Genomic DNA, 19061 nt, shown 5'->3' with positions numbered 1-19061 from the left:
AACACCGATTTAGAGTTTTAATTGTGACCTGAAATGTGCTGATCACTAATCACATTTAAAAACTGAAAACAAGCAAACAATAAAACCTCGAAATGACTTTTCCTTGACTTCTTCCTTTTTGGTTCTGTTTTTTTTTTTTGTTTGTTTGTTTGTTTCCCCAGAAAATATTCCTGAGAAAGATCTTCATGGAAGACTTTATATCAACCGTGTTTTTCACATCAGTGCTGAGAAAATGTTTGAATTGCTCTTCACCAGTTCACGCTTCATGCAGAGATTTGCCAATTCTAGAAATATAATAGGTTGGTTCCTGTGTTCTTATCTAATGATAAATTTGGGAAGATTTTATTATCTTTAGAGTGTTAAGCCTACATAAATTGATTTATGTTGTCAGGGGGGATTTGATTTTATTTTGGTGATGTATAAACTAGTTTTTAAGTTGGTTAAATTTACATGTAAACAGTATACTTGTTCAGTTAGTCAGTTCCTACCTACAATAAAGTTCAGACTCTTGGAAAACTAAAACTCCATTTATTTATTAATGTAGCAGTTCACTTGGATTGGACCCCATTTTAAAGAGTTCCGTTGTGGAACAACTGATGCCAGTAGAGTGTAAATTGGTACAATCACTTTGCAGTATGCTTTGGCAGAAGCTACTAAAGCTGATCATATGCATTCTCTCTGATACTGCAATTCTCTACTAAGTGTCCTTCAGAAATGGTACATGTGTACTCTGAATGGCATGTGCTGTTATTTATAGCAGCACTATTAATATATCCACCAGTAATAGACTGGATAAACAAATTGTGTATGGTCATGCAAAAGAATATTATATAGCAATCAAAACAAACTGCTACTACTTATAACAATATGAGTAAATCTCACAAATATGACGTTAAGCAAAAGAAGCCAGACAGAAAAGATTTCTTTATATAAATGAGAACCAGGCAAAACTAATATATGGCTATAAAATCAGCATAGTAGTTATGATTGTGGAGAGTTGGGTGGTTAAAGGCTGGGAAAGAGCTTCTGGGATGCTGATAAAGTTCTCTACTTTGATCTGAGTAGTGGTACACGTGTGTGTTTTCTTTGTGAAAATTCACAGAGTTGTACATTTGAGATTGCATTGTCTATGGCATACTTCAATGAAAATACCAAAAAAAAATTCCAGTGAGGGAATGCATTATAAAAAGAATTTCATCGATTATGTTTTATAAGTTCTATTTTGGTAAACATCTAAAATAAGCTTATAGTTAGTTTGAAACTGAATTTATCCTAAATAATTCAAGATATTCTATAAATGTTTGGAGCACATGGTTTAACTTGCTATATAAAATTAGAAAATAGTAGCAGTAGAGATTCATATAAGGTGAATCATTTGACCTAGTCAAAGAGAAAGTTATTCTACAATTTAAATACAGTTTATAATCTAGTCATTTTATTAACCATTAGATGTTATTCCTTTATTTGAAACTTTTATGTAACCATAATCACTTATTCATAGGTTATATAATCATTGACATGAGTTTTAGGTATAAAATATGATTTTTTTCTTATTTTTCATAATAGGGTAGCAAAGAGATTTCAAATTGATAGCTATTAATTGAGTCCTGTGACTATATTAAGAATTTCATAGTTTTAAAAAATCATTTATTTATTTTTTCTTCTTCCAGTTTTAAAAATGTTGAATATCCGAAGGATATAAATTTTCCTCTTCACTCAGTAGCTTCTCTTTAACTTATATCTGTTCTCAATCTATTGTATATTTTCCTGCTATTCATGTCTGGCTGTAGAACTTGGTATTTCAGAAGAGTTGGATACATTATTTCTCTTAATATTCTAAAATGATGCCTGTTGATATTGCTGAAAAAGGCCCATGAGGCACTAGCATGTTACTCCACGGTGGTACTAAATGAAGTTTTTTGAATCGCAGCTGCATTTAGTGTCTGATGTCATATCTGGCTTCAGTATGGATGAATATATTTGCTATCTGATCTAATAAGTGGCTTCAGGAAGCAAAGGCTTCTGGCTAATTCTAAATCTAAACAATTATGGGCATATTGCTGTTTAGACCTAGAATTAGAAGTTTTTCTCCAAAAGAGGTAATTTGCTCATGATTATACAACACCATGCTATCTACTAAACTTGTTACCTGGTAATCCAAGTTGTATTTCTTGAGAATGGGTTTCAAAGGCTTCTTTTTAAAAATATTATGAATTTAATGAAAAATGTTTCTATAGTCCATTATTTGTGGATTTAATCTAATTTCAGCACTAAAATGGCTACTTACTCAATCTATTTTTTTTAATTAGGGAGCTTTTAAATAGGGATTCCTTTAAGTCTTGTTTATGACACTACTTTTATGTTTATGACACTACACTATGTAGTTATGACACTACTTTTATAATTCAGAGCTCAGTTTTCAGTCTTTTTGTTCAACTTTTTTTAACATTGAAAAATGTAAACCTTCAAAGGTTGCATGAATACTATAGTAAAACCCACATATTTATCACCTAAATACATCTTTTTTTAAAATTCTAAACTGTTCATAAAATAGTAAAATTTACCATTTTAACCACTTTTAAGTGTACAGTTCCAGTAGTATTAAGGGCAGTCTCATTGTTGTGTGACCATCACCACTATCCTGCTCCAGAACTTTTCTCATCTTCCCAAACTGAAACTCTCTATTAAATAATAACTCCTCATTTTTCCCTCCTCCCGATGACCACTATTCTACTTTGTCTCTGTGAATTTTACTACCCCTCAGTACCTCCGATAAGTGGAATCATATAATGTTTGTCCCTTCATGACTGTCATTTCACTTAGCATAATGTCTCCAAGGTTTATCCAAGGTTTTCCTTCCTTTTTAAAGCTAAATAATCCATTGTATGTATATACCACATTTTGTTTATCCATTCATATAGGCATGGAGTTCTGAGTTGCTTCCACTTTTTGGTTTTTGTGAATAGTGCTGCTCTGAACACTGATGTACAAACATCTGTTTGAGTCCCTGCTTTCAGTTGGGTATATACCTAAAAGTGGAATTGCTGAATCGTAAAGTAATTCTGTGTTTAATTTTTTGAGGAAATGCCATACTGTTTTCCACAGTGGCGGTATCATTTAACATCCCCACCAGAATACATAAAGGTTCCAATTTGTCCACTTTTACACCAACACTTGTTATTTTCAGTTGTGTGTGTGTGTGATAATAGCCATCTTAATGGGTGTGAAGATTCACTAATTTTAAAACTTTATTACACTAAAAGATTCTTAAAGTATTCTGTTTCCTACTTTTTATTACTTCAACTCAGTATATCAAAATGGCTTAGGTTTTTTTTTTTTTGTATACTGCTGCCATTTTTTCTTATAATTTTATCCCCAGTATTTTTACATCATGCTGAACTTTACTTAGGTATTGGTTACTTGCCTCTTCCAAGGTGTTACTTAGATGATGTTCTGGCACATGATATTCAGTAGGCTTGTTGGTAACATTGGTGAAAATACAACTGGAAGACAGATACTTTTCTATTATCCTGGTTGATGGTAACTTTGAATAGTGTGCAGTTTCAACAGCAGAATTCAATGATATCTTTAAATTCTATTGCTGATTCACAATGGATTATTTGTATAATTTTTCTGAAACAGGCTGACATATGACCAAAATAATCTTTTAAAAGTATTTTAGAATTTTTTTCTCTTCCTTCACGTACACCTAAGTATTTTTTACAGCAAAATCTGGATGATAGAGTCCATGGTTTCTGATTTTTGTTTTTAAACTTGGTTGTAATGTTTTTCCAGATACCAACAGACAGACAGCTTCAGGATCTCTTATTAAATCTCTAAGCCTAGCTGTCAGAAAGAAATTGAGTAAAATTGGATAGGTCATAAAGCCTGGCTTCATTCCTTTAATGATGGGTAATGGATTAGATAAGGCTCCTTTATTTTAGGTTGTTAATGAATAACAGTCAGACATACTAATTGCCTAAGTCCATTTGTGCTAACAGCATTAGGTGATTTAGATCTTTGAATAGAGTTCATGATGCTGTTACCTTTGATGTATAGTGCTATCCCCTAAAGACATATTTCTGTTCAAAGTGTGTTTTTACACATTGTGTTGTTGCTAAGCAAATAAAAGAGAATTTGACCAAGTTCTTGTCATAAATAGAGAGATTATCCTACAGCTTTCTTAATATAGAAAAGGTTATGTAGTTATTTATATTCCATTCCCCATCCTTTATTAAAAATTTTGGCACCTGAGACTAGAGTCACATCCTGGCAGCTCTTGTCCTGGTGTGCTAGAGTTCTCGGAGATAATCTGCTGGTCTTGATTCACTGGCGAAGGCAATCAGATCAGAAACATTCCCTTCTCAGCTCCTAGGTGGAGTGGGTTGGCAGGCATCTTTCCTCATACTCATCAAGGAGTTGGCCTCTGCCATGCTGTATTATAAACCCTTTTCTCTGCCCTAGGGAAAAAAAAATTCAGCAGATAAGCTATTAACATTACATGATTTCTCACTATATGATTCCCTTCTGATGTGATTTCTCCACAAGTTGGGGTCATGGTCATATTGTTGCATAATGACAACTGTCTTTCAAGGTTTTGTCCTCAATGATGAAAATGTTGAAGTGTTGTTCTGTCTCTGTATAATAAGGCTGATGCCATTACTTCTCTTCTTGAGATTTTAAAAAGAAGGCTATGGATGAACCAACTTTTAATATTGTCTTCTAAAAAAAAAAAGAAAAAAGTGTATTGATAGATAACAGTTTCGAAGTCAATAGATCAGAGATGGGGGATATGCCTAACATTTAATTTTACTTTTGGACTGGTTGAAAATAAAAATTTAAATAATTCAAAAACTACCTCTTTTGATTCCATTTCAAGTCATACCCTTCAGAATTCCAGAACTAACTCATTTTATGTTTGCTGTGATTAGATGTAGTATCTACCCCTTGGAACGTGGAACCTGGAGGTGATCAACTGAGAACCATGACCTACACTATAATCCTTAATAATCCACTTACTGGAAAATGCACTGCTGCCACTGAAAAACAGGTATGTGTACTCTGTCAATATTTCAAAAGAATCATTCATATAGAAAGAGAGAAGATGCCTGTTATAGTCATCAGTTTACAAAACAATATCCACAAATAAATGGCAAGGAAAAAAGGGAGGAGAAACTGTTACAGGTTAAAAGAGACCTAAGAGGCATTTGAACCATATCAATCCAACCTTAATTCAAACTAACCGTAAAAAGGTATTATGAGATTTAAGGAATTGTTAATTTTTTTATGTATGATGGTATGTAGCTATATTTTAAAGAAAGGAATATTTACCTTTTAAGGAGATATAGTGAAGAATTTATAAAGAGGCATCTACTGATGTATTTATGGATGAAACTATATTTATGTCTGGGATATCCTTTAAAAGAAATCTAGCCAGTCCGAGAATGAAGGGGAGAGAGGGGATGTGGGAATACAGTACAGATGAAACAGGGTTGGGCAGGAGTAGATGTTATTGAAACTGGCTGATGAGCTTATGGGGTTCATTGTACTTTATTTCATTTGTACTTTGAACTTTTCTATAATAAATAGTTTAAAAAAGAATAGTACTGGAATCTGATTTACAGGATCATGGCAAATAACTAGATGGCTGCTGCGACTTATGGGGAAGAGATTATATTTAATGCTCTACTATGTCACCAGCATGGCACTGTCTTATAATGGAGTTTGTGTGTGGCCAATTTGTGTTGAAGTGTAGTGTATCTGTTCTGCAAACAGTTTGAAAAGATCTGTTAATATCTGAACTAATTATGTTATTATAGTTTCTGTCCATCAGTGTTAAAAAGGACTTAAACTTTTTAAAAATGATTTTTAGACATTATAGGAAAGTTTGGTATTTTGATATTGGAGAGTCTTTGATAACTGTAAAGGATAGGTAGAAAAGGTAAGATTATAGTGAGAAAGATTTGGTCAGCAACTTCTTCAAGTCCTGTTTAGGGAAAGCAATACCTTGTTTGGAGCCCCCTTCCTTCACTTTTTGGTGAAGGGTGGTTTGGTTTAACTTTGATGAATTTTGGGGGGGTGAGGTCCTTACTTTGTTTAATTGATTTTGAATTGTTCCCTTAACAGGCAACTTTAAAATTCTTTATACATGGTTCCTTTATATATGGTTCCTTTCTTATCCTCATGCCTAAAAAGAAGAAAAAAATAATTATACAGTCAAATGACAGAAATGCAGCAAATACTATTTCTGCAGGACCCTTCTCAATTCATAGATAGCTCAGCCAAAACAGAGGAGCTCTGCAGGCTTTGTATATCAGTTTCTTATGTCCTTTGTTATTTGTAAGAAGGAATTCTAGTATATGTGTTTTAAATTGGCAAGGAATTTAATATATTAAACATGTGCATGCAAAAATTTTTTTAATCTTATTTTGACAGACATTATATAAAGAAAGTCGAGAAGCACAATTTTATTTGGTAGATTCAGAAGTGCTGACACATGATGTCCCTTACCATGATTATTTCTATACCCTGAACAGATACTATATCATCCCATCTTCAAAACAGAAATGCCGGCTGAGGTGAGCTACTGTAAATGAGTGTTTTAGTCAGGATAGGCTAGATTATGCTCTGGTAATGTAGTAATCCTAAAATCTCAGTGGTAGCTTTACACAACAAAACTTTATTTTTTTCCCAAATTACATGTCCACGAGCGGTCAGGAAAGGGGTGGGGCTCCTCACTCAAGGCCCAGTTTGATGAAGGATTTTACATCCTGAAGCTGCACAATACAGAACATGTGTTGTTTCTGTTGCTATAGGAAGAGAAAGCTGTAGAATTGGGCTCACAGTCCAGTGGCCAGAACTAGTCTTGTGACCCTGTTTAATGGCAAGGGAGCTGGGAGTTCTTGAGGAGCATGTGGTGAGCAATAAATGACTGTTGCAATGAGAATTAAGACATATTGGTGCATGAAAGGTAGTAATGGGCCATCATATGCTTGGCTTGGTCTTAGCTAATATAGTTATTTTCAACTAATTTATGACTCTGGAAATTTTTTACCCAAGGCATTTAGAAAATTTAGAATTTATTTTGAGCCTTTCCTGCTATTTAAGTAAAGAAAATTCAGGACAATAGAAAGGAAAGAAATAAAATGCCACGTATGTAGAAGAAAAATTTGATGAAATTATTGGTGGCACATAGTAATTTTTGAAAGAGTCATTGTCAGTGAACAAATTTTATAATCTTAATGACCTTAAATCCTTTTGGCTCTCCACTGAATACAATCTTACATTAAATTGCAAGGTTAATATAACTTGATTTTGTTCTTTAAATATTCTCTTTATCTTATTAGAGTTTCCACAGATTTGAAATACAGAAAACAGCCATGGGCCATTGTCAAATCTTTAATTGAGAAGAATTCCTGGAGTTCATTGGAAGGCTATTTTAAACAGCTTGGTTTGTAAATTTCTTGATTTATATATTTCTGTAAAGATAGCATTTATTAACAAAGTGGACCGATTCTATATTTGGATTCATAGCAGAAACTGGTAGACGTTGGATGGCTCCTACTGAAGTGGTTCCAGCTACCCGCTTGGAATTTCAAACTTAATTTTCATTGGTCTGACAAACACTTGTATAACACTTACTGTATGTGTTGTTTTGTGCATTTATAAATATCAACTCATTACAACTCTGTGAGGTAGGTGCTATTGTTTTTTTCCATTTTACTAAAGAAGAAATATTGAAATACAGAGAAAGAGGTTAAAAGATGTATCTGAGATCACGTAGTTAGGAGATGTTACACTCTCTGCCTCTGCAGAGAGTCAAAAAAGTCGACTGCAGCGAGGGACCACATAACTTGGTCATAAATACGGACTTGTGTTCACTGACGTCTGGAGAGTCCTTGGGCCTACACCTTCCTTATCAGTGCAGCTTCCTGGGTTTCTACAGACCACTTAGCAATGGTGTCATGTATGTGTATGGATTGGGGAGGTGGGCACTAGACTGGGGGAAGTAATATAGTTGTTCTGTTTGGATATTCCTTAAAATATACATGAGAAAAAAATATATATATATACATACATGAGCATAATTAATTTTAAAGAAAAGCTGGTGGCCAGTTAACTCAGGGTAATTTCTCTGTCATCTAGTTTGCTGATTATTTTATTTACTTGATTTTCTCTCTTTAGTTATTTCATTATTAAACTCCTAATCTGGAGCAAAGAAAGTGAAGCTTAACAACTAGTTTGGCCACTGGCTAATGAGCTTCTAATAAAAAGATCCGGTGAAGGAAAAGTTTGAACCTAATGACAAAAATAAGGTTTTTAGGTTGTTTGCAGATTTTCTTTATTACGCTTTTTTTTATGCAAACCCTCATTGTAAATTAGAACTATTATATGCTATTCCTTCCTTTGAAATTGACAGTAGAGTACTACAATCTGTCTTGGAAACCTTTCTAATGATTCAGTATAAGTGGGTAGCCTGTTTCTATAACTGAAATCATTATATTAATATTTAATATAGCACATGGCAAATTTGCTCTGATGATCCCATCATTTATTAATACAGTATATTCTTCCTAGAATAACGAAGCCTCATTATGGGATCACTGTACTCTCCAAAACTTTTCATTAAGAGTAAGGTTTGAATCTAGGCCATAAGAAACCTAAGTAGTTGTTAAAGTTACCAAGGCTTAAAAAAACAAACTAAAAACAAAACCACCACTAAACCCCCTTTATCTTATAGTTGAGACGGTTTCTCTACTATCTAAAGATTTTTTTTTTCCTTCTTAGAATCAGATTTGTTAGTGGAAGAATCTGTGTTAAGCCAGTCTATTGAAGACCCTGGAAAACTTAGTGGCCTACGAAGGAGAAGGCGAACATTCAACCGAAATGCAGAAACAGTTCCTAAACTTTCTTCTCAGCATTCTTCTGGAGACGGGGGCTTGGACGTCAAAGGGGATATTACAGGTAGCTGTTACTGGGTAAACAGAGATGAAAGAGTTTAGTTTACTTATATGAAGCAGAATATGGTATGCCTCTTGTGCAGTTGCAAAAGGGCAGGTATCTGGTCAATAGAAGTATTTTATTGGACGTACATGGTATTTTTAAAATTGGACATTTTTGTATAAAAACTCAGATCTGATATCCCTGGACCCAAATCTCTTCATAGCAACATTCAGTTGGCATTTAATGGTAGCTGCCCCATTAGACCAAGTGTGCACTCCCCAGAGCACTAGTCCCCACCATTTTCCCTGGCTGTTGGATACTTTGCTCATTAATTTCCTGCCCAGCATTGACAGACATTTGATTTTTATCCTTGAATGTACTACAATGATTATATGTTTTTAATCCTTATGTACTGTCAGGGCCAGCCCAGCAAAACTCTCAATTTTGAAGACATCTTGCCTCTACTAATTGTTATTACCTCCATCTCAGAACTATAAAGCTGTGTGGTATCTTCTCATCTTTCTACATAAACCTAGCTCAAATACAAGATTTACAGAGATGGAACTTAGCTAGAGATCGCGCATGATGTATTGAATTGCTTACTTAATTTTGGAGTAAATTAATTTGTAAGAGAGGCCAAATTTGAAAGACTGATGTAGTTTTTCTTTTTGTAGATTTGTTTCCTATTACTCAGGATATCAGACACCAAAAAAGGGTACCGGAAATTAACCCTAAATCATTTTGTCTTTACAAATAATTTTTAAAACTTCTTCTCCAGTTTTTTTTCAAATGAAATTAAAATTTTACTGGCTGTAATCACAATCCTAATTCTAATGCAGCCTTTTTGTGTGTGTGTGATACATAGGAAAGAAAAAGGAAATGGAAAGCTACAACACCGCCCTCATTGTGGTGATGAGTATTTTGTAAGTATTTGTTTTGAATGCTTATTTGGCTTGTGTTTTCACTTTTAACAGTTTCCAAAATGATTCGAATGGATTTGTATATTATCGTGCGGAAATTTCCACCATTTGGCCTACAAAAACAATGATTTTATATGCTTCAGTTGATAGTTTTTGATGTATGATTTTCAGAAGAATTATTAAATTTGAGGAAATACCAAGTACACATTCATTAAATGTTCTTATTTTCTAAATTAATCTGATTTATTTCTATTATCTAGGTTTTTAATGGGAAGTTCCATAAATTTAAAGGGAATATTTATACATGCAGGCTGATGAAATCCCAAAAATGCTACTCTATTTGATTAGACCTGTGGTCTTTACCTTTACTGTGCGTAGGAAATCGCTTGCTAAAAATGCATATTTCTTGATCCCAATTCCAGAGATTGAGTCGTTAGGTCTTGAGTAGGAATCAGAAATTAGTATTTTAAAACACACTGACTGCACAGGTTATTCTGATGCAAGTGATCACGTGGAGAGAAATACTGAGGCAATTAGTTTGAATCTCAGAATATCCTATAGGAATCCGCTCAGCCAGTCATGTTTAGGCTACTATTATCTACTGTATGTGAGTCTTGAGATAGTCCATTAGGTTCTGTTGAATTGGTTCTGACTGGGTGATACACTCTGGGTGATTATTTTTTTGGAATGAAGTTCTTATATCTGCTGTTTTTCTAATTATAGATTTCAGAACATAGAAAATGTTTGTTGTGCCTTTGAGTTTCATAAAAAGGTTTTTATATCCTGCTTAAGTCAGTTCACTATGACAGTTTTGAATAGTAAATATCAGTGTTCTTTTGTATTTATAGGAAATTTATATCAAATGGTAAAATGTTCATCTACATACTGTTTCTTTGCCATAATAATTTCATAGATTTTATTTTCTTGCTACTAGCTTAGTTTTCATTTAAAAAAAAATCTTTGGGATGGGTAAAGGTGAATGAATACTATATATTTTTAAGGGCAAGTCAGTATTTTAACAGAAAATGTGATATGGTGCCACCTATCTATTTGCCATATATGTGTAATAAGAAATATACCCACTGCTGTGAGAACCGACAGTAAGTTCATTTAGCATGTAACATTTTGTATATGACACCATTAATGTATATTTAGATTTGATACTTCATCTAAGGTGAACTAGAAGAAATTTATGCTGAATGGTAATTTTTTAAAATTTCTTTTGGTGTCCACTGGGAATAACAGGTACATCACGATCTGCCTAAGATCAAGTCCGTATTGATCTTCATTTCCTGTTTGTGGTGCAGCATTATGGGTTTATGATTGCTTAAGCCAGAAGTGCCCAAAAACAGGTCTTGAAAGTGTACCTGGTAGATTTCTGGGCTGGGTGGCACACATAACGTTGGCTGGGATTCCAGGCAAAGAGGAGAAATGCCAGGGACAGTCCTAACCTGCTTTATTTGAGGACTTTATTTTCACTTTAGTTACCTTCTAACTTTATTTGAGGACTTTATTGTATTTTCTTTCATACAATAGGGATAATTGATTTAAGTAACAATAATTAGAAACTAGTCTAGATAATATAGACTAGTTTTTGAAGGTTTTGCATGTGTATTCTGCAGTAGTGCTCTAGGTCTGGATAAGAGTGGATTAACCAGCTATGATTTGCTCTGCCTAGTTTGCTTTTGCTAGTTTTGTTGAATGTGACACTGTTTCTGAAGCTGTCGAAGATAGAATATGCTGCTCAGTTGTTTTACCATCTCCACCTCCAAGAAGAGAAATCTTTAAAGTAAGTCTTTTCTTCCCCTCCGACCTGTTATTGTTCAATAATTCCTTAGTTGCAGAAAATTTAATCCTAGTTTTAAAGATTTTGATCTCCTAACTATTCTATAATCATACTATTTTTATTTTGTTTGCAAATTTATGGAGCACTGGTGATTTCTAGAAATGAAAGGTTAGCAGCTATTCCCTGATTTTTAAGATGGTATTTTTCTTCCAGTTTAGCCTCTGATATGGTGTCAAGAGCAGAAAATCGTCAAAAGAAGAAAGATCAGGCCCATCGTTTAAAAGGAGTGCTCCGAGACTCCATCGTGATGCTTGAAGAGGTAGGCAACTCTGTACCGCAGTACTTAGGACTCTCCTTCCGGTCGGAATCAAGTGCTCCTCTGGTTGTTAAGAGAATATTTCCTATACTGTTATTTACCTCCTAGAGGCAACTGCCCTTGCCAGTTTCTGTATTATACATATTGTATGTATGTCACTTGTACTTATTTTTATTACAAAACGGGAGCATACTACACACACCATTGCATAGCCTCTTTTTTCAATTAGTAATATGTTTTGAAGATATTCTCATTATCAGCTTATAGATATCTACCTTATTCTTTTTATTGATCATTCTATATAAAATTTTATGCCTAACATTAACTTTTTATAGAAATGGGAGATATTCTGTACACAGTTCATTATTTTGCTTTTATTTATTAATCACGTCTTGCAGATACTTTCATATCAGATTAAGTGCCTCTTCTTTTAACAGCTGCGTAGAATTCCACTGCATAAACATGCCCTAATTATGTTACCAGTTCTTTACTAAAGAATGAACATTTAGGTTATTTCAGTGTTTTGCTATAAACAGTGTCTCTTGAACATAGTATCATAGTAACATAGTATCAATGTGCTGCTTAGTTCCATGAACCAAAACTTAACGTTCCCTTTGAAAAATAAAGATTGCTATTTCCATTATAATATAATACATACTTACTTTTAATGTTTTAATGTAAAGTTGAAAAAGAAAATAAAAGAAAACCCATAGTTCTAACATTCAGACATATTCACTGTTAATATTTTTTTTCCTTTCGTCCTAAATTTTTTCTTTTTAGAAGATTCAATTTTTGAGCATTTCTTAGGATATCATGTGGGGCAGTGAAGATTACAACTTCAGCTAGGCACACTTCAGATGCTCAGCATCTATAGTTCTTAGTAACTTTCTGCTTCCACCCCCAGCAAAGAGTAGATCATATTCTCACTTTCCTCCTTATCCTCCCTTTTCCTCTCACTCTCAACTGATGACTATGCCTCAAGGTAAAAAAGAGACTTACCCTCTCCTTCTATAACCAAATCCACAGACCTTCCTATTATTGCATCCCCGTCTTTTACACTCCTATTAGATACATTCCTCTGCCTATGGGAGGCCAGTCCCCACACGTGTTAGCAGGAGACCCCATGCATCTCCCTCTAACTTCTCCATTCTGTCTTTCTCATTCAGCTTCAGCTTTACCATCAGCACATGACCCTGCTTTATTATCTGCTACATTAAAAAACCTACACCACCCACATTTTTATCTACTCATCATCTCTCTATTCCCTTCCACAGTCAAGCTCGCTCAGAGTTGCTTACTCTTGTTGTCGCTACTTTATCCTTCATAACCCATTTATTTTTTAAATTTATTTTCTCCAAAATCACTTGTTCACATAGTTAATTGTTCTACATGGTTTGTTGAGAAAAGTAGTAATCCCAGCACCCTCTTCTCCATTTCTTTCCCTAAGATAATAGTCTTTAACTTTTAGTTTATTATTTTGGTGTTTGCCTCCATATTTATAAACAATGAGCATGTATTGATACTTCTTGATTTTTCAGTTTTAGACATGTCTTTTGACTTCTTATAATGGAAGAATAGTTATTTTGTTATCTTTCCTTTCACCTTTTCTTGCCTTCATTTCTAATTCCTCCATTCTCCCAAATGAAGTTATAATTTTGGTTAGATCAATATTCAGTGTTTGCTTTGCTTTGACTATGTTTGCTATTCTGAGCTGCGCCAAAGAATAAACCATGACTTTTTCTTTTCCGTGCTTTTTTTTAATCTCTGAATTCATTATGGTTGATTAGTTTATCAGTATTATTTGTAAGTATTTCATCTCCTAGTGCTCTGTTGTATAAATCTCTTCACATAATCTCCATTTACCTCAGGTAGTTTAGCCTCTGACTGGCTCCAGTCAGGTCCATTTGCCCTCCGTGTGAGTGCACAGCTACCATCCTGGAGATTACGGCTGCCCATCTCCTATGTTTCTTCTATCCCAAGTGTTCTGCTTTCTTGATTTACTTCCTCCTTCTAATGGAGCACATTCTTTAGTAACTTCCTGAGAAAGAGTAGGGAGATAAATATTTTGAGATTTCACCTGTCTGAAAATTTTGTATTTTGTCCTTCCCCTTGATGAATAGTTCGGCTAGGGATAGAAGTCTAACTTGAAAATAATGTTCCCTCAGATTGTTTAAGGCATTGCTCCATTGTCTTTTGGCTTCCAGTGTTTGACTATTGAGAATTCTGAGAATGTTATTATTCCTAACCTTTTAATCTGGAAACTCATGCCCTTTAGTTCTGGGAAGTATTGAGTTATATGGTTGATAATTTCTTTCCTTTCACTTTCTACAGCTTCTAAAATCCAGACGTCAGCCTGCTATTGAACAGGTTGAACAGTTTGTCCAATCTTCTTACCTTTTCTTTCTAGCTTCCATTCTTTGCCATTTTATTCTGCCTCCTCCGTGATTTCCTCAACTTAATCTTCAAATTCTTTTCAGTTTTTGCTATCAAGTGTTTAATTTCAAAGAGCTATTCTACCCCTGAATTGTCCTTTTTAAATGGCATTGTGATCTTTTTTAAATAGCTATCTTTATCTGACTATATTAGTATCTTTAGGTGTTTCCTTTTGGGTCCCTCACTTTCCCCAGAGAAAACTCCTATCTGAAGGATTAAGTGTGGGCTGCTAGCATTTTTGGAGCTCAAAGAAGAGGGGTGGGGGAGGTCAGGGCAGAGGGGAGGGTCTCAACATTCAGTATTCACTTTTTCCGTTTAAACCCCCTGCTTTGGGTCTTAACAATGTGTTGGTGTCCCCGGGCCAAACAGCCAGAGACCCTCTGTTTTATCCTCTCCAGAAAATAAAATTTTAGACTATTGCCCAGGTAGTAGTAGGAGAGGTCACATCCCCAGTCCTTTTTTTATTTCCACTTTCAGAGATTCCTGGCCATCAATTTCTGAAGCGTTTGAAGATTCTTCAGGGTAAATTTGGTTGGTTCTCAGCTTTCTTTGCTGTTAGCTGAGGATTTAGCTTTTTCAGGATTGCTATCATCCATCTGCTTTTGTTTCCAAAATTGTGTTGCTGTTTTCACTTTTTCTATTCTCCCTGCCCTTGTGGTTTATGTCTTTAAAAACAAACAAACAAACAAACAACAACTCAACAAAAAAAACTACTTATTGTTCTTTTAGTGGTGGGAGCAACACTGGACGCATATATTACATCGACTTCCTCGCTTTTCAGCTCACTCCTGCCTTATTTTCTTCCCCTATATCTTTCCCTGATATTGCTTGAGCTAAGGTCCCCAGTGACCTCTGGCTTATAACATTCATGTATCTTTTTTTAGTTTTCATTTTACAGTATCAGCATTTTGATAAAGCTGACCACTCTTTTTTTTTTTTTTTGACGTTATCTTGCTTTAAAACCATGAAAAAACCCCGGCTTTATTGTGAAATAATTTATATATTATAAAATTCACCTTTTTTTAAAAAAAGATTTTTGGTATATTCACAAGGTTACACAACCATCACCACTGTAATTCCAAAGCATTTTCATCACCCCCAAAATGAAACCCCCTTACCCTTTAGCAGTCACTCCCGTCCTTCATTCTCTCAGCACCTGGAAATCACTAGTTTATTTTCTAGTTCTATAAATTTGCCTATTCTGGACATTTCCTATAAATGAAATCATAGAATATATGGTCTTTTGTGACTGAGTTCTATCACTTAGCATAATGTAAAACTACTTTTTGCTTTAAAACCATCCCCTCTCCCCGACCTCTTCCTGGGCCAATGCCCCAGGCTCTGTTAGAGTCTCTTCCTTTCTTCTCTGCCTGTCCTGTAGGTGATTGCATTCACTCCCCTAACTTGGAATACCACATGTGCCACTGACTCCCAGATCCATCTCTCTCACCCTGATCTCTTCCCTGAGCTCCAGACTCATAAAGTCACCTGCTGACTTGCCATTTTTACCTGGATGCTAACAGGCATCCAAAACTGATCATGTCCAAAACAGAATGGTTTTCATCCTGAGCCAACCCAGTTCTTCTCTAGTTGACTTTATTTTTTATTATTTTTATTATGGTGACATTGGTTAAGGAAATCCAGTAAGTTTCAAGAATACAATTCAACAGTAAGTCATATATATTTTGCATTGTGTATTCACCTAGTTGACCTTATTTTAGAAAATGATACTAGCATCCTTAAGTTGCTCAAGTCAAAAACTTAATATAATGTATATCTCTCTGTGTGTTTATTTGTTTTAATTCTGTATCCCTCGCTAGTCTGTAAGCTCCATGAAGACAGAGCAGTGCCCATTTCGTTCACCATTGCATACCTAGTGCTTAGCACAGTGCCCATCATATAATAGATAAGCAATAAATATTTGAATGAATGAATACAAAAAAAAAGAATAAGACATAATTCTTGCTTTGCCTACAATTTTATTAGAGAAATCAGATGTATTGTTAAAGGCTAAAAAAGTACAAAATTACGTGTCAAAGTAAGTAGTAATGCTTTGGGACTTCAGAGGCAGGATGATTAGGGAGAACTTCATGGAGACAGTGAGGAAGGGTAAGTTTTAAATAGGTGAAGACAAACATGAGCATAATAGCAAGCACAAGCCTGGAAGTGGAACGTCAGTTGTTTGGGAGATCATTAGACCACTGCAACTTTAGAAACCATTTATAAAAACAACGCTTTCACTTTAGATAATTTGATTAATGGATACTGGGAGGTAGAATACACTGCAGTACATTGTAGGAAGAAGTGCAGTAGTACGGCAAATGGGAAGAACCTGTAGCAATCATGCTGCCAGATACCCTAACGAATCAGGTGTTTTATATTCAGTCTTTCATTTGGGCATCAGTATAAACAAAATTATGTTAAATGCAAATATAAAGTTTTGGCATAAAAACAATCGGAAAAGTTTAAACAATCTGATTTTGAAAATTATTTTGTTTGCAGTTGAAGAACTCGCTCATTATGCTTCAGAGAACTTTTGATCTACTAAATAAGAACAAGACTGGCATGGCTGTGGAGAGCTAGTGATCTTAAGGACCGAAATTGTAGAACATCTAGGAGAAAACCAGAGGATGAAGGATTTTATTGTCATAGGAACATTTCCATATTTTCTCATTATTGGTACTTCTAGTATGAACATTTTTTTTAATAACCTCTGATGGCCTTAAGAATCCATTCTTTCACTTCTTATACATAATTCCAAGCTGTGAATTTCTCCAGTGAAGGATGAAATATATTGTGGATTTGAATTTCTGTGATACCAAAAGAAAATCTGAACTGAGTGATATGGCCTCATTTTTACAATGAGGTTAGAAGTTTCATGCTTTATCTGTTAGCACGGAATCAGTACGTGTTCAATAGGCTGTTCCACAGTTGAGATACATTCAAGAGGCTACAGATGACGGTATAAGAAGAAACCTATAAGTCCTTATGAATTTTGAAGAATCAGTTTTCAGGCATATAACATTTCTAGGTTTGTGTACTGTATTACAATGTTTTCATTCATTTAGAATGCAATTTCAATAGTCAGACCTTTGACTGCATGTTGATTATTATATGAAAGGTTCTTCGGCCATGTTGTATTGTCATGAAAGAAACAGTTGTTTCTTCTTCAACTAGCTATCAGAGGTGAGATTATCTTGCCTTTTCATACATCAAGTGGCAGAAGAGTCAATTTCAGAAAAGGAAACATGTAGGATACTAACAATCAAAATGAAGAACTATGCTGAGTTTTAAAAACCAGGTTAGGTTAAAATCTGGGCATTTAGTGACAGATCAAATAAATACTTGAACTAAGCTTGGCTTCAGCTTAGCACTCTTTCATGGTGGAAGAAAGCCATCTTGTTTAAAATAATTTGTGGATTAATTTTCAGTAGCTACATGTGGTTTCATTTATTCATTCATGTGTGTGGCTTGTTTTACTCATTAAGTTATAAGCCAGACACAGACTTTAGCTCTTTAATAAAAACTTTTGGGTGTATTATCTCCCAATACAAGTGTACTGACTGAAGTTGTCAGACACAAGCTTCGGCTCTTTCATAAAAAGGTTTTAGGCATTATGTCTCAATACAAGTGATGTCTCTGATACAAGCGAAAGATAGTGCAGAATAATTTGTATATATCCTTACTGTTTGAACAACTATTGCCTTTAAACATTTTTTTCCCCAGAGTCACCACAGCCACATGGGATTACTAAAGTAATTTTTGAGATGTCTGTAAAGACCGAAAAGTATTGACCTGAGTAGGGGAAAAATGGGTTTCTCATGGTGAATCTCAACTCACCTACTTTGGGTTACCAGTGTACCTACCTGGAGGTTTTTTGGTAAGGATTTACGAAATGTCTGGCTGTGAGAATAGTGACTGGATCATAAACTTGAAACCTTATTCTGTTAAATTCACAAAAATGATCAGTGACAAGCTGAATATTTTTGAGATATTTCTTTAAAGCTTGTACTTCATTACATACCTCAAAGAAAACCAAAGTAAGTTGCTTTATAAAGACTATGGATGATGAATTCAATTAATTGTATTTGAGTATGTTATGTAAATTGAATATCAATAAAACCCCAAATCTTCGAGTTGTCGTTTTCTTCTTTTCCGTTTACGCCCCCCGCCCCCAAATAAGCCTGCTTTAGTGAAAACATGTACATGGACCTACATTCTTTAAAATTTTGTGCAAAAATAAACCCCAAAGAGAACGCTCATCTTAGGGCAGTTTCATTTCAACTATGCAGACTGATGGAACAAAGTACTAGATAGGCTTGAGGATCTAATGTAGAGACTGCTCACCAGAAATGAAAAATTAACAAGTTGGATAATTACCAGATCAGAACAGTAATGGGCCTTTAAGGGAAGGCTAGCGAATCTGGGGGGCGGTACCTCGGTAATACTTGGCGGTGGCGCTCTCCCACAACGCCTGTTGCGGACGTCTGTTGCGGGCTGGCTGCCCCCACGGGACTCGCGTACTTTAGAAATCTTCTGAGTTCCCTCCCGGGTCGCCCGTCTTTCAGCCTCAGCCGCCACCCCTCACCCGCCCACGCGCCGTCCCCAGGCACCCGCGGGGCCGAGCAGGGTCCGGGTGGCCGCCTCTTGGGCGGGGCGGAGG

General features: G+C 35.0%; 1 protein-coding gene and 1 non-coding gene across 2 annotated transcripts in view; both read left to right on the top strand.

Annotated features, from left to right (window-relative positions):
• The window catches only part of GRAMD1C (GRAM domain containing 1C), a 76016-nt gene extending 57482 nt beyond the window's left edge, over positions 1-18534 (top strand). Inside the window, exons 10-18 of the mRNA XM_011377694.2 lie at positions 162-299; positions 4932-5050; positions 6436-6578; positions 7347-7450; positions 8788-8964; positions 9809-9866; positions 11542-11652; positions 11863-11968; positions 16901-18534. Of these exons, the coding sequence (XP_011375996.1) occupies positions 162-299; positions 4932-5050; positions 6436-6578; positions 7347-7450; positions 8788-8964; positions 9809-9866; positions 11542-11652; positions 11863-11968; positions 16901-16981 (1037 nt within the window). The 3' untranslated portion in view covers positions 16982-18534. The remainder of the gene's footprint in view (positions 1-161; positions 300-4931; positions 5051-6435; positions 6579-7346; positions 7451-8787; positions 8965-9808; positions 9867-11541; positions 11653-11862; positions 11969-16900) is intronic.
• Positions 4250-4359, top strand: LOC111737109. Its single transcript, XR_002779353.1, has one exon. It is a non-coding gene; the product is annotated as a small nucleolar RNA SNORA3/SNORA45 family (small nucleolar RNA).
• Positions 18535-19061: the final 527 nt, after the last annotated feature.

The sequence above is a fragment of the Pteropus vampyrus genome, unplaced genomic scaffold, assembly GCF_000151845.1.
Source record: "Pteropus vampyrus isolate Shadow unplaced genomic scaffold, Pvam_2.0 Scaffold1, whole genome shotgun sequence".
Taxonomy (NCBI): domain Eukaryota; kingdom Metazoa; phylum Chordata; class Mammalia; order Chiroptera; family Pteropodidae; genus Pteropus; species Pteropus vampyrus.
This window is presented reverse-complemented; position numbering and strand designations above follow the sequence as displayed.